This window comes from Macrosteles quadrilineatus, unplaced genomic scaffold (genome assembly GCF_028750875.1).
Source record: "Macrosteles quadrilineatus isolate MER2022 unplaced genomic scaffold, UCM_ALF_1.0 Scaffold_9__3_contigs__length_116548681, whole genome shotgun sequence".
Taxonomy (NCBI): Eukaryota; Metazoa; Arthropoda; class Insecta; order Hemiptera; family Cicadellidae; genus Macrosteles; species Macrosteles quadrilineatus.
Genome location: NW_026542602.1, coordinates 56318609 through 56333815, shown reverse-complemented (window position 1 = coordinate 56333815; position 15207 = coordinate 56318609). Strand labels below are relative to the sequence as shown.

Sequence of the window (15207 nt, the reverse complement as noted above, 5' to 3'; positions counted from 1 at the left end):
ATAACTTTGCGGAGTGAGTGGCCACCCTGTTTATTAGTGACAAATTTTGTTTATTGGTTGGCCAGTTGTTCTGGCGTTCTGCTAGTTGAAAAGTGTTTGTAGCTTGTATTTTGAGATATTTTACATAAGGTATGTATGATATTTATCTCATCAAAGTTTGATTCACCCTTATTTAAAATATAATAAATTGGTGGTTAGCTTGGATCTATTTCGTTTTTGTTTAGGGAGTGGCTCTTGCAGTCATAAGTGGCAACGCCTCTTTTGCCTTGCCACCAGTTCAATGGGCACCTAACCAGAATGCTACTGCATTACTACTATTATATAGATCATAAGAGCGGTAACTGATGTAATAAAACCTAAAGATGAACATAAACGTGCATATAAATAACAATAATGTAATCCTAATAACTTATTCTCAGAAAATTGCACTCGGCCTGATGTTCCTGATACCCCTTTTAAGTTAACTCTAGGCTTGAGTTTAGATCTTCATCTGTAAAATATCCAGTTAATTTGAAAACCAGCCCAGTAGGCTATCAGTAACTAACTTAGTATTTCTTTCTTTCTTTCTTTCTTCCTTATTAAATGGCGACCATACAAAGTAGGTATTTTAAGGCAAAGTATGAATGGAGATGAGTGTAGGATGAGTGACTCGATCTTGTGTATAGTCCTCGCCACCCTAAGTTGAGGCAGCCCAAGGCCGCTTGGCGTATATCTAGAGCGGCCTTTGGCTGCCTCAACTTAGGGTGGCGAGGACTATAGGCCCTAGTCTTGTTAGTGACTAAGGCCGACATTCCTTAGACACAGCTATTAATTAATAGCCCATACAGCTAATGGCAACTAAGGGACCTACAGTTAATAGTGGAATCCGAACCACATTTTTGCCTTGGTATATACAAATTGGTCTATATCGATATTTTCTTATTGGTTTGTAGAACTTACAATCCAGTTGTTAGTTTATCTATCCAAATGTGAAATAACCTCCCCTTTAGTCCCTTTTTTCACCCTTTTGGAGCTGGTAGGTTTTTGTCTTCTAGTACTTTGACTACGTACAACATTGTCGCTTGAACTATAACCAGATGTAGCTTAACTAGAAATGCCCCGTGAGCACTCATGTTCGTTGTCTTGAATCCAATAGAAAGCTACAAGTTTCTCATTATTCCTTGTGTGGCTGAGAGTAAAGCATTTAAACTCATTAATAGGCTATTCAAATAATCTTTCTACCAAGATATAGAAATTTCCCTTAAGTTTTCTCATGATATCGTTAAACAGTTTAATGATTAAATCTGCAGTTGTAACCCCAACAGCTTTATTATATATAGGTACTTACGTAGTATATGGAGGCCGCTCTTATACAGCACGCTGCGGAGATTATGTTAGGTTGGGTTATCATAAATATGTTTGTAGAGCTTTCCTCGTTTCGTGAATCGAAACGATACCAGATGAGATGAGTCATACTTTTGCCCAACAAATCCCCTCCAAGTAGGCCAAGGACAGGTTGTTGACCGGAGCGCACACATCATCCATCACTGCCTGTATATCTGCGTCAGTGTCCTGAGTTATGACTCATCTGGTTTCGTTTGGTTCATAACAAAACGAGGAAAGTCCTACAAAGATATTTATTATAACGCAACCTAACATTTCCGCCGCAGCGCACTGTATACCTACTTGCTGGAGTACATGTGGCAGCTATAGTTGCGGCGACGCATTCAACTCAATCCTCGCCGACATCGTTGCCTTCTGGGAGGAAGAACCCAAAGGCCACTAATCGCAATCATGTCAAATTTGGACAGTAAGTCAATTAAAGTACCTATGTTCTTTCCAATTATGTAGTTAATATTGGTCTCCGGTAAACAATTCCCTCTAAAATAATGTGGCCTTAATACGAAAGTACCAATTCACCACGTCTGCCGCAAATTGGTTCTAGAATTTTAGTAGGTACCTAAGCTAATTGACATTAAAAAAAGTGTAATTTATTACTTGATCTATTGCAGGTTCAAAGATGTCAAAGAAGCCAAGCACACAACCAGCCCTTCACAAGGTGATCATGGTGGGAAGTGGAGGTGTTGGCAAATCTGCACTTACTCTACAATTCATGTACGATGAGGTTAGTTGGTTGATATATTTGATATTCTTACTCTTTAATTGAAAGTTAAACTGATGAATGAGACACATAATTTCTAGACACAACATGTTTTGTTTCAACTTAATGTGTGTCTGAAGCAGTTTCCATTTTAACAGTTATTTGTTTTTATTAGGCTACTGTATTCTGGTTTGTTTATTTCAGCTTAACTTGACCAATCAATAGTTTTATTAATACTTATGAAGTAAAACGGGGTGACGCACTAGGGTAACAGCTATTAGCTATTAGGCCTAGGTTGATTTCTGTAAAAATTAAATTAGAGACAATGTACTGTCGTTAGCATTTTGACTATCCAGTTCCTTAAAAATTATCTGTCATCAGTAAAATAGTTTCCTAATTATTAAGGTATCTTATTGTAAAGTAGCTATGCAGTCTTATTGGTAAACACCTAAGTCCAGTACGATTTCAAAGGCATCATAATAAAAATTTTTAAACGACAGAACTAATAGTTTAGAAATAGTCTAATAGTAGCTATCACCCTCGTTTAGGTTTGTTTTGACAATTTATCTTCTTTTCTATCTCACAAACTATTCCATACTATCTTTTTCTACTAAGCTTGATTTGTTACGCTTAAATAACTAATAATATCATTAGCCTAGTTAATTAGTTTTAGAGTCAGTAACTTAAAACCACCATCATCAGCTTTCGAGATTTAATCTTGTAAAGTCTTTATTAATCTACAGGATACAATATTCCACTGTTGAATTGAGCTTAGTGAAACAAAACAAAAAATACCATTTGTTCTAAATCACTATAATCTTAAATAAGCACACGTGGTTTTAGTTTAAAACTAAGTGCCTTTGATGAACATTTTATCAAAAACATGGTATGCCCCACCTAGTAATTGTAAATTTACTGTTGACATCTAGCTGTCACCTATCAATAAATTAACTACAGTACTTTTTAAATTCCACAATATAATACCACTAAGCTTCTTTTACATGCTTAAGTAACTTAAAACAAAACAAAAAAACCTGGAAATAGGTCAAAATTGCTTTCATTTAAAAAATATGGTTTGCTAGGACAAAATTGTTAGTTTGAACATCATGAAGTGTAATTTTAACCTACTTTATCGACCAACCAAAAACGATTTTTGATTACCAAAGTCAGCTGGGTGTGTTGAATACCCAAGGCTAGAAGACAATGGTGAATAGCTTCACTGAAGTGTGTGACTCTTTCTGTTGCTCATTTGAATTTTTAAGTGTTCAAATGGAATCTGTCCTGTGTTGTAAAGGAATTATACATGGTGTGCCTGAACTATCTAATGTCCTTTAAATTATCATTCCTGAACTAAAGATATAAAATAGGCTATCACATTAAAAATTTTCAAATGCCATGTTAATTTTTCCACAAAAATATTTTTTTCTTGTTTGCGACTTTTTGTTTGGTTTGTTACATGGATTAATAGCGCAGGGACCAAATAAATTTAATGTGCATTCAAATAATCTTGAGCTACACCCCTTTCAGTGTGTAATAAATTCTTCATTATTAACTTCTGACCTCATTTTTTAGTTCAATTACTAATTACAGTAGACTCCCTCTTATCCGGACTCCTCGGGACCGAGGCCAGTCCGGATAAACCGACGTCCCCAAAAACTCGTTAAAACAGACCGTTTACTGTGATATTCAACTTAAATTTAGGACAGCATTGTACTTAGACACGTGATCCCTGGTCTCAATTCTTTCCCATGAGAATAGTCGTTTCAGTACCGCCCACTTCCTGCTGATCTAGTCCGGTTAAACCAATGTGCTGATAAAAATTGTCCGGTTAAAGAGATGTCATTTCCGCCGAATGTAGTCCGGTTAAACCGATGTCCGGTTAAAAGGTGTCCGGATAAGAGGGAGTCTACTTACTGTATGTACTAATAAATCAAATGTATAATATGATGTGTTTATGTAAAAAAAAACCCGAATGTGTCATATGTTTTCTGGTGATGTGTCACAATTATTAATGTAAATTCTGTGCATGGCAAATAAACATTTCATTTAATTTCAATTAGGATAACAAACCAAGTAGGCTATTATAACCTATTCGATGTTGGGCTCTTCACTCCAACTGTTTTAACTGTAAAGCTTTTCATGGCTTACGTGTTATTTGCCTGCTTAATTTTACAAATGTTATGCTGCAATACAATGTTGAACAAGTAGTTTCATTTTTAAGTTTAAGTGTAAATTTTAAAAAGAATTATAAATTAATATACCCAATGGTACAAGGGAAACTGATAGGTGTACTAAAATTAAAGTAGTAATATTTTCTCTGTTGTGTCAAAACAAAAGGCGATACTTGACTGGGTAAATATATTAAATTGGAAAGTCTCAATTTCAAGTTCCTAGTATTAGAAGGAAGGTAGACTAGGCATTAGAAGGAATATGTTGTCAACAACTCTTCCAGCCTTGAAATAATCTTGTGAAGAATGTTTTCCTGTGATTGTGTCGGCTTTCTAGATTCATTCTGTTGTTTTTTAAATTCCTGCCTAAATATAAACTAACAGATTATAATGTATCTTATGTCAAAGTTTATTCTTTACTGAATTCTTAAAAGAAAATTATAGTGTGGACATAAAAATAAGGATCTAAACAAACCTCCTTGTATTTTGAGATTGATGGTAAACCTATCCACAAGCGAATGAGTCATAACTCATTGGCTGTCAGCTGATACCATTTGTCATTGGTGAATCAACGTGACTTGTTGTAGTGCAATTATGACTCAACTTAAGACTAGGCTTAACACTAAGATTTTCATTTTTTCAATCATTGTGAAAAAATCTTTGAATCTTGTTCATGTTAAAAAGCTGAAAAATTATGTATTTTAGTATTTTGGTTTCTTTATTTTGTATCTCTTTTTATATTAATTGTTAGAAAAAGTTTATTTAAACCAGAAAATTTTGATGTGGTTTTATTCTGCATAAACTTAGGCTGGACAGAATACACTTAAGCCTAGTATTATACGTATTAATAACCTCTAGTATTATATTTTTAGTAATAATAGAGGTTTTTTAACAAATAATTATATTCAGCATTTTTATGTTGAAATGTGAGTTTTAAAAGTTGCAAGCTAAAATTGAAAAAGGTTTGTTTTTGATATAGGCCTATCTTATTTAAAGATGTTACATTTTACTAAGAATCTTGCTCAAATATATTTTTTACAGTTTAATCAATCTCACATTGAGTGTTTAGTAAATTTTGACTTGTATTACAAACAAAACTGTCTTCCTTTTTTGATGAATTAGTAGACAATTTGTGTTAGATTAACTGCTTGTTTTCAGTTTGTTGAGGACTACGAGCCAACCAAAGCTGACTCGTACAGAAAAAAAGTAGTTCTGGACGGAGAAGAGGTGCAGATTGACATTCTAGATACTGCCGGCCAGGAGGACTACGCCGCCATCAGGTAATGCCGGGTTGAAACTAATTGTTATTCCAACAAAATTTGGTGTAGTCATTAAAAAACTCAGTTAGATTAATGGTTCAATCAAAAGATTTTAAGGGCCTCCTTGTTTAAAAACTGAATAGATTCAGTTTTTAAACAAGGAAAAAAGATTTTTTTTACTGGATGTAAAAGGATTCTTATTCTTAAAACTATTAATATCACCAGCAATCAAGAACAAATAGGTGGTGATATTAATAGTTTTAAGAATAAGAATCCTTTTACATCCAATTGTGCAATAGACATTGTCAAAGCTATGAAATAAATAAATAAACGGTATTAGCAATCTGACACATACTTTCTCCCATTAGCTTGTCAACAACCTTTATCATGGGTAAGCAATGAGAGTAACTATGATATTTAATTAGGTAAAATCACAAAAGTTTCATTATTCGTGAGCAGGTAACTAAGCGATTCCTTCAGAAACTTGTTCAGGGGGCTTAGGGTGTTAACATACCAAAAGTCCTGACTCCTAGGTGGTGAGCCAGGGGGTGGAGGGGGGAAAAAGGTACGCATTTTAGGTTTTTTGATTATATCTCGAAAACTATCAACTTTTTGTATACTATAGTAAATTATAAAATTGAAGAAGATTAAATTTTCTACAAGAAAAGTATATAATGTGTTTATTTTGGTTCAACAGATTACGAGTTATAACTTATTTAATTGATATCTTTTTAAAATCTCCTTCCATAAGAAATACATGTAAATTAGTATGCGAAATGGGGCGAATCCTATCCGCCCAAAGGAAATATAAATGATATTCTGGAAATCTTGACAAAATTTCCAGTAATTTGACACTTTAATCATGAAATTTTGTCAAAAATTAAAGCGAGGGTGAGCGTTTAAAAATGGGATGATTTAAGGTTTTTTTTTTTATATTTCCAATAAAAAAACTCGACATTTTGTTACCTCGCCCTCGCTTTAATTTTGGATCAATTTTAATGATTAAAGTGTCAAATTACTGGAAATTTTGTCAAGATTTCCAGAATATCATTTATATTTCCTTTGGGCGGATAGGATTCGCCCCATTTCGCATACTAATTTACATGTATTTCTTATGGAAGGAGATTTTAATAAGATATCAATTAAATAAGTTATAACTCGTAATCTGTTGAACCAAAATAAACACACTATATACTTTTCTTGTAGAAAATTTAATCTTCTTCAATTTTATAATTTACTATAGTATACAAAAAGTTGATAGTTTTTGAGATATAATAAAAAAAACCCAAAATGCGTACCTTTTTCCCCTCTCCACCCCCTGGCTCACTACCTAGGAGTCAGGACTTTTGGTATGTTAACACCCTAAGCCCCCTGAACAAGTTTCTGAAGGAATCGCTTAGTTACCTGCTCACGCACTCTACACCTCATTCCTTGACTGGACTATACATTTTTACTTGAAAAAATTTAACTCAAATACAGCTGGTTTGTCCTAGGAATTGACCAAAAGGTTAACGTAATTATTTAAAATGTAGTTTGAGAGCTCCTATTTATTTCCTTTTTCTATACTATTAGCCTATTGGCTTTCCCACTTGGATGAAAATACAAAAACCATTTAAATTATATACATTAAAAGAAAATAAAACTTGACTATTACTGTATTTGATTTTATTAAACAGTTTTTAGCTAAGAAAACGGTTAAAGCAAACCATTTGTATAAGACGGAAGCATTTGGTTTGAATGCGGCCGTTAAGATTGTCCAAACCAAGAAGAAACAATGTAGGCTAATCTGTTACAATGTTAAATGTGAATTGGATAGTTGAGTCTTTGGCATTCAGCCAATAAATAGAGATCTGGCCCAAATTGCAAGTATTATCGTTGAGTGTAGCCTGCTGTTTTTAAATTGGCTAAATAGCCCTACTTATGGGTTATAGACGATTGGAAACTTTTAAAAAGTTTTTAATATTTTTAAGAGGATATAGTAAAAAGGTACCTTAAAATTTTTTTGTTAAAAGAATAAAAGTTAGCAGTATTTTATGCTTTAGGTATTTTAGCTTTTTCGCAAGAGAGTAGTTTGTAATTTATTCCAACTAATAAGAACAGTTGTTAGACTGCATCTAACTGATAATTCAATGATTACCCAACAAACCATGAAAACTGATTGTTAAACCTACTTTCCCATTAGATAACAAGCTCTCTAATCGCTAGGATACCCAGTTAAGCATCTCTGTCCAATGTCAAAGTGTTTGGATATGATCAATAATTTTTGTATGTTTTTAGTCTAATTTGAGGAGGAAGTTTAAATGAATGATGTTAAATGTTGTAAAAAAGTTTTTATTATAGACCCTTTGCACCTTGGCTCTTGTTTCTTAATTTTTGCCTATTTTGTCAATATACCTATGTAAATTATCCTAAATTTACAGATTTAACCATGTCTCAGTTTTTAGCGAATTTACATCGCATATGTCCAACATTTAGGTGGTTTTCATAAACATCCAAGGTAGACAAATGCCCTTCAATACGCTATTTAAACTCTCATTCAAATTTTAAAAGTAACGTAGAAGTTTGTTTAGATAATACCATGATTCAAACGGTAAGTTTTAAGTTGTCAAATAAGTCCATGGTACTCAGATACTAAGCCTGTTTCTGAGAAGTTGACAAGTAAGTCAGATCTGTAATATTTCTTGGTATTGCCTAATTTCTAATGCCAATAATTTTAGATTAGGTATAAATAATCTCAATGATTATCATAATCAAATATTTAACCACTCCCTTTAAAACTGAACAACTTCAGCAGTGTTTCAAAAAAGTACAATGTTTAATGTTGGTATGAATGAGTTTCAAACAAACATCTGGTGGTATAAACAGTACAATTTGTTTACCAATAACGAACAAGAAACAGATGCCTTTGTTTGTGCTGTTCAAGGTTAATGCCTCAACCAATTGTTCGTTACTTTTGTTTTAAAAGTGCTGAAGGTTTTTTTATGAACGGTCGTTTTAGTGTATATATTAGTAAATAAGTATGTAAAAATGTTGTAAATCTAGATGGAAATATTAGTTGTTAGAATAACACAAACATGCTGATAGTTTTTAGTTTGGTTGGAAACTCTTGATAACTAAATAAAAGTGCTTTAGAGTGGGCACACCAAAACCTAACATGAAGCTCTAACATTAGGTTTTTGATTCAATGTAATGTCTTTGTTTCAGAGATAACTATTTCAGAAGTGGGGAAGGATTTTTGTGTGTGTTCTCAATCACAGAAGATGAGAGCTTTCAAGCTACACAAGAATTCAGGTAAAGCATTATCAAATTTAGTTTACAGCTGATTTTCAGCTTATCTTTCAGTTACAAAACGTTAACAGCTGATTTTCAGCTAGTCTCTCAAAACGTTAGTTTCAAAAAGTTCCAAAACGTCATCAAATCTTAGCCTGAAGTTAGCTGGAAACGTTTTAGTTAGGCCTACATCAAACTACCAATAATGATTGTGGGTTTCTCTTAAACTGATTATATGATCCTAAATTGTTATTCTCAAATTCTAGTCTTTAACTTACACTTTCTTGTAATATGATGGGAAGAAAACCAGGTCATTACCGGTAATTAGAAATTTTTCATCTTTTCTAATTACTGTAATTCTAACCTTAACATAAATATTTCAGAGAGCAGATTCTCCGCGTGAAGAACGATGAGAATATTCCATTCCTGTTGGTTGGCAACAAGGGGGATTTGGACGAGAAGAGGAAAGTTTCGCTGCAGGACGCACTAGGCAGAGCGCAGGAGTGGGGGGTGCCTTATGTGGAAACCTCGGCCAAGACTAGAGACAACGTGGACAAGGTAGCACTTTTTTAGCAGTAAAACTTGCTAATTCATAACCTTTTTTCAGTGTAAATTGTTTTAACAGGAGCCACAGGAATCGCTTAAATTTTACTGCAGAATAACAGATATCACTAAAAATTAGTTGAAATTTTCCACTGGAGATTGGAGAAAAAGTTTTTTCTCCAATCTCCAGTGGTTGAAAAAGTGGTCAGTGACCACGAAAATTTCTACTTTTAATTTTGTGATGTTTTATGTGTCTCTATGGACTTATTTAAAGGTAAGCCTGCTTTCCTGTCAATTTCCTTAATAATTCCTGGCAAATGCCCTATCTTTTTATAAGATAAAAATTAGTTGATTGTACTAAGGGTCGCAAAAGGTAACTGATTTCGATACAAAAATAAACTATAGCAAAATGATAAATTATAGCATTTGTCAAAACAAAAATAAATTACCCAGTGTATTTGAACCCTTATTCTAATCTTAGGCCTATAAGGTAATTTTTTGTTTATTGAGTTCAGGGGTCTATTGCAACGCGAAAACTACAGACCACATATAGGCAGAACCCTTTATGAATTAAAAATTTGTTCACTGATTTTGCTGATGAAAAAAGATTCAACAAACAAAAATATCCCCGTATGCCTATAGTTTTTTTTTTTTTTTTTTTACTTTTCATGTTACCTCTTATTTATTTACATAAGAATAAATTAGGAAATAAAAATATTTCAGTAATTTTAATGATTAATTACTATATTATGTGTTGGTGGATTAATACATAGTGCATCAAAATAGCAATATTAGTGTTCATATTTAACAGAAAAACTACACATCTAGAAACTATTAAGAGAATTGTTCATAAAGGTAAACAATGTAAAATATTTTTTGTTTAATGAATTTATTAGCTATACAAATAGTGCAGTTAGAAAACAATATAGTCTTTCCATTTGGGCATAAATTACTTTTTGACTCGCTCATTTCCTAGCCTAGATTACACCTCGTTCATTTAACTAAAGGTTGTTTCAAAAACTTAAGCTCCTACTGATGATATAGTGACTACATGACATGTTTGATTTCTATTTAGTTGTTGTACTGGTTGTGCCTTTTAATACAACCACTGGTAACTTGTTCCAGGTGTTTTTCGATCTGATGAGGGAAATCAGATCGAGAAAAATGGAAGACAACAAATTGAGCAACGGCAAAGGCAAGGACAAGAGCAAGCGGAAGAAATTAAAATGCACGATTTTGTAAAGAAAAGTGAGTGGATTGTGTTCTGCCGAGTTGGGACTCGAGTTTGGTGGACAGTAACGTCACACAAACGTGCCTGTTTCTTTTTTTACTCTTGTTTGTTGCCGGGGCTTCGGCCCAAAGTACATTGAATATGCAAGGCAGAAGAATTTGACGTTAACTTGTAGTATTTTGCAAATTTAAATTGTTTGTTGTATGTCTGTTTTAGTTCTAACTCATATAAGATTCAAAGTTTTTCCAACAAGAAACCAGATTGACCATTGAGAAATGGGATTCAGGCATTTGTTAGGACACAAAAAGTTCACTACAGTTTGTACATAATATTTATCTCAGGGAGTTCATAGAGAAGTCAGTAATGGACTAAAATATTGGAAGGCTTCATACTTTATGAAGCCTCTTGGAAATTCCAACATATCAAGTATAGTATTGTGATTGTTTTGAGAGCTATCTCTGGTTGAAAACTATTTTTAGGATGTGACAAATATCTACCTCTTTCTTAATGTTTTCCTCTTTAATGTAAGCTCAGTGCTCTTTCCTCCTAAGAAACTAGTGTTTATTACTTACATTTTTACCTATGCCATTGTTAATTTTAAAACAATAGACATTGTTTGATTTTCTGTACAGTTATTTATTCCTAAAATGGCCTCTGAATTTACCGATCTTGAGGTTACTGAATCAAGTAATGTATTCTACTCATTATTAAGTTACAATAAAATTCTTCTGCCTTGTATTTTTCAAATACGTTATCAAACATGTACAATCACATGTATAACCTATAGTTACGTATTTAGTATTATTTATTATTACTTTGTAGCATTTTCAAGCTGTCGCTTGCATCTTGTCATCCTAGCGTTTTATAGTTACTTTGTAATTTTTTAAATCTCTCGGTCGTTTAAGCTTTTATCTAGCAGTATGGAATATTTTTACCTTACTCTATATACTTACCTTGCACGTTCCGATTTGAACAAATATTTCCAATCTGGTTTTGAGCTTCGGTTTCTTACGATTGTATAAGAACTCGTATATCTTAAGTATAGTGAATAACATGTGTTCAAGTATTTAGTCTCAAAATAGAATGTGATGTTTTGTTCGGCCTTGTTTTGTTTGCAGTTTAAAAATTGTTGATTTTTGGTTAAACTGTGTCGGTAGTGTCAGTTTGAATTAAGAGCATTATCTGCTGCACCCATTACTTTGGTGTTCACACTAATATGGTAAAGAAGGTATTGTGCCAGTTGTGAACGGACCAATATTAAAGCTTTTATGAACTAAAATACCGATTTAAATTTATTACTCATCGTTGTGGGTTGTATTCTATTTACACGGTTGACAAAACACTGGTTGGAATTTTTAACGCTAAGTGTTAATCAGGGAAAAACAGAATACTGACTTATTTTTATTCTAACGAAACCATAAACAAGCCTACCACAAATAATTTGTTTTGTCACTTGATATTATGATTCTAAACACAAATTTTACCCATGCTTGTAAATTTACATCCAAAATTCTGTCTCTTTTATCCTTTATATTAAAGTTGTTACTCAAGTTATAATAAAATTACACATGCAGCAGACAACGCTTGTTAATTGTAATTCAATTTGTTTTATTTCAATTAAATCTATGTTAAAGGTTTATGTCTGACTAGTAGACTATCCAAATAAAACTAGGATGTTCACAGTTCAAAGTGTTCAAGATACTTAAAAACTCAATTTACTGGAAAGTTCAATTCTGTAAAATTTTAGAAAATAGTTAATTTTTTCCTTAAAACGGTAATTTCTTACAATATTTTTTTTATATTCAATACTGTCAATTAATGTAGACATGCAGTTTATTTCTACTAATCTTAGTGAAATTAAGTATCTTCAACACAAAGAATACTCAACAAAATCTGGCTGTGACAGACATTTATTAATCAAAACCAAATTTTTATTGCTTTAAGTTATTTATAAGGATTGCATTTTCTCTAGACTCAAGTTGGCTTTACAGTGCTCTAAAGAGTGTATGAAGTGAATGTGTAGCATAGACATTTTTGTAAAGAACGAATAGTTTAGGGGGTCCAAGGTAAGAGTTATTTATTATATCCTTAGGCTTTATTATGACAATGTATGGATGCGTTGATTCATGTTTTTATAATAAAAATGTGTAAATATTTACAAGTATATGGTGTATATTGTTTCTTCCTTGTTGCATAAGAACATGTAATAGTTGGTTGGGTTGTTTAATGTTTAATGTATTGAGTTATTTGAGAAAGTATAAAATTTCATCAGCTTGATAGCAGACTACAATTTGAAATATTTTTCTTCAAACCAAAATGCAACACATGTAACTCCAATCCTTTTGAACATTTAAGGCTAAAAAACGGTTCTAAATATGAAATGAATTGGCTAAAAATACTATTGGTATCCTGATAATTACATACATTGGTATCCCAGACATACATTATAGGGCCATCTACAAAAAAAAATTAAAAAATAGTCCACATTTATTGTTAATAATTATTTGTAAATATGTACAGAATCATGAACTTTTATCTTTAATTTAGTTTTTATTAAACCTTTAAATGAACTTGCTTAGTCAAACTTAAACAACATATAGGATATAAATATAACAAAAATGTGTACTTAAAATATATATTTAGCATAAATACTCGTATAAACATACCAAGCTTGTCTTAAAAACAGCATCCATCCCAAATGTTAAGGCCGCATGTAAAACATTTGAGGCATTTGTCGACATCAATGTTGATCAAACCGAGCGTCCTGAGCAGCAGTAGTACCAACCCGATCACCAGGTTCAATACCAGAGCTAACACTCCGGATAGTATCCTAGACAGTACTGGTCCGTTCCCTAACTGGATCAACCGGAACGCTGGATCTGGGTCGGGGTCCGGTAGAGCATCGGGGTCAGCTGTGGATTCTGACAAGTGTATTTGCTGTAATGAAAAATAATTTACAAACAATATTCTATAATTATACTTAAAACAAAAAAGGTTTTCTCTGTTACATCCCTTTTCTAGCTGTCCTACTAAACCGATCTTCATTAATTGAGGTGTCATTTTAAAGCTTATGATACAAAAAAAGGTAATTTCCTAGTAGTGCAGTAAAAATAAGCAAAAATTCCATAAACCTAAAAAAAATTAGCACAACCGGTGAATTTGGTACAAATGTTGGGTTTACCTTCCTTTTGAACATACTAAAAGTCCCCTAAAATTGAAGCTGTGCTACGGCCGCCATATAGGAAAATGGCGGCATATTTCTATATTTTTGGCTATAGTGACTTTATTATTAGAGATACAGGAAAAAGCTAAATATACAAAATGAAGTCCATCTAAAAATACACATTTTTACATCTTTTTGTTGAGCCCTCCTAAAACTATTGGTTTATATGTTGAGCATGATTTAATAATTCTATTGTAATTCGGCAAGTGATTCCTAGGTATTGAGATCTTTCAGTGAGATATGACGTAAACCAATTAAGAGATTGTTTTGCTACTCCTAGTTCTTTTTTTTAAGTAGAGTAGAATGCCTTGAAAAGGCAAATTAAATGGACATGGGCACTTGATTCAGTTTGGACTATATTAAACTGCTCAATAGCGCACAGGTCCCCTAGTTGTTATTTATGAATTTTGAGCAATATCCAGCTGCACAATTTGCACACGGGTCCACTTTTAAAAATCGATAATAATATTTACAATACATGACAAGCTGTGTTTGGTCGTTATTAGTGTTAGCATCAACGTGTTATTCAGCAGAAATTAAGTTAATTCTGCAGGTGTTTATCTTTATCCAAATATAAGAAACATTTAAAATTATGTGTAGCTTTACTGATAGCAGAATTTCTTTGTCTTCAAGAGCATTGTTACATTTTCAATTATTTATCTAAAGTTAAAAATTAGGACTAGGACGGGAGGATGCGTAGCATTAAATTTTTGCCAAGGTGTATTGAACTAATTCTAAAATGTATAAAATATATTTACAGTTCGGTGTCTAGGTAAGGTAATTTCTGAAATAATTAAAGAAGATTTGGTGTCAGAAAAAAAAAGAAAATGGTTGAGTCGGATGTTTTGGGTAATGTATACGTCACTATTTCAGCACCCAATTCCCAAATATTCTTCTTTCTTTTAACCAAAACCTTTCTCTTAACCCAAAAACATTTCTTGATTGATGTGTTCTTCAACAGAAATCGCCCACAACTAAAGCAAAAAAACGCTAGCTGTAAAAAATCCTAATGATGGACATTTTAATTTAGAGACATTTTCCTCAAACATTAGATTACAGAAATACAAATTTTACCACTTATCGGAAGTCCTGTTAATCCTTTAAAAAACCCTCCGCCAAAATCAAGCGGTCCACTAATCTATGATTTAAAAAATCACCCACTAAATCACCTATTACGAAGAGCTTACCAGTAAAACTATCGATAAGAAAGCATATATCATTATCACAGCACGTTTAATCATGATAAAGTTTTAAACTAATCAGAACCACATAGTTATTGGGACAGAACCTGGCCGACTAGCCTGGTATTTCATTTCCGCAGATAATTGCAATAGTGTGATTTACAACTGATAGCGATGTGTATATATAAGAGCCTTGATAACTGGCTGCCCTTACACTCACGGTGAAACATTTTTGCTGCTCAATGTGTAAAA

At 32.7% G+C, this 15207-nt stretch overlaps 2 protein-coding genes across 2 annotated transcripts; one reads left to right on the top strand and one right to left on the bottom strand.

Moving 5' to 3' along the window:
• Positions 1–63: 63 nt before the first annotated feature.
• On the top strand, positions 64–12715 carry LOC129004062 (ras-related protein Ral-a). Its single transcript, XM_054432441.1, has 6 exons — positions 64–129; positions 1992–2104; positions 5407–5528; positions 8712–8798; positions 9161–9335; positions 10446–12715. The coding sequence occupies exons 2-6, from the start codon at positions 2000–2002 to the stop codon at positions 10560–10562; spliced, it is 606 nt and encodes a 201-aa protein (XP_054288416.1). The 5' UTR covers positions 64–129; positions 1992–1999; the 3' UTR covers positions 10563–12715.
• Positions 12716–13172: 457 nt separating this feature from the next.
• On the bottom strand, positions 13173–15080 carry LOC129001928 (uncharacterized). The gene is made up of 2 exons (XM_054429364.1): positions 14962–15080; positions 13173–13488 (listed from the first exon to the last, which is right to left on the bottom strand). The coding sequence occupies exons 1-2, from the start codon at positions 15013–15015 to the stop codon at positions 13228–13230; spliced, it is 315 nt and encodes a 104-aa protein (XP_054285339.1). The 5' UTR covers positions 15016–15080; the 3' UTR covers positions 13173–13227.
• Positions 15081–15207: the final 127 nt, after the last annotated feature.

Coding starts and splice junctions, on each gene's coding strand:
- LOC129004062 (XM_054432441.1), top strand. CDS start 2,000: ATGTCAAAGAAGCCAAGCACACAACCAGCCCTTCACAAGGTGATCATG. Junction 2,105..5,406: donor TACAATTCATGTACGATGAG/GTTAGTTGGTTG, acceptor GCTTGTTTTCAG/TTTGTTGAGGACTACGAGCC. Junction 8,799..9,160: donor CAAGCTACACAAGAATTCAG/GTAAAGCATTAT, acceptor TAAATATTTCAG/AGAGCAGATTCTCCGCGTGA.
- LOC129001928 (XM_054429364.1), bottom strand. CDS start 15,015: ATGATTAAACGTGCTGTGATAATGATATATGCTTTCTTATCGATAGTT. Junction 13,489..14,961: donor TCTTATCGATAGTTTTACTG/GTAAGCTCTTCG, acceptor TTTTCATTACAG/CAAATACACTTGTCAGAATC.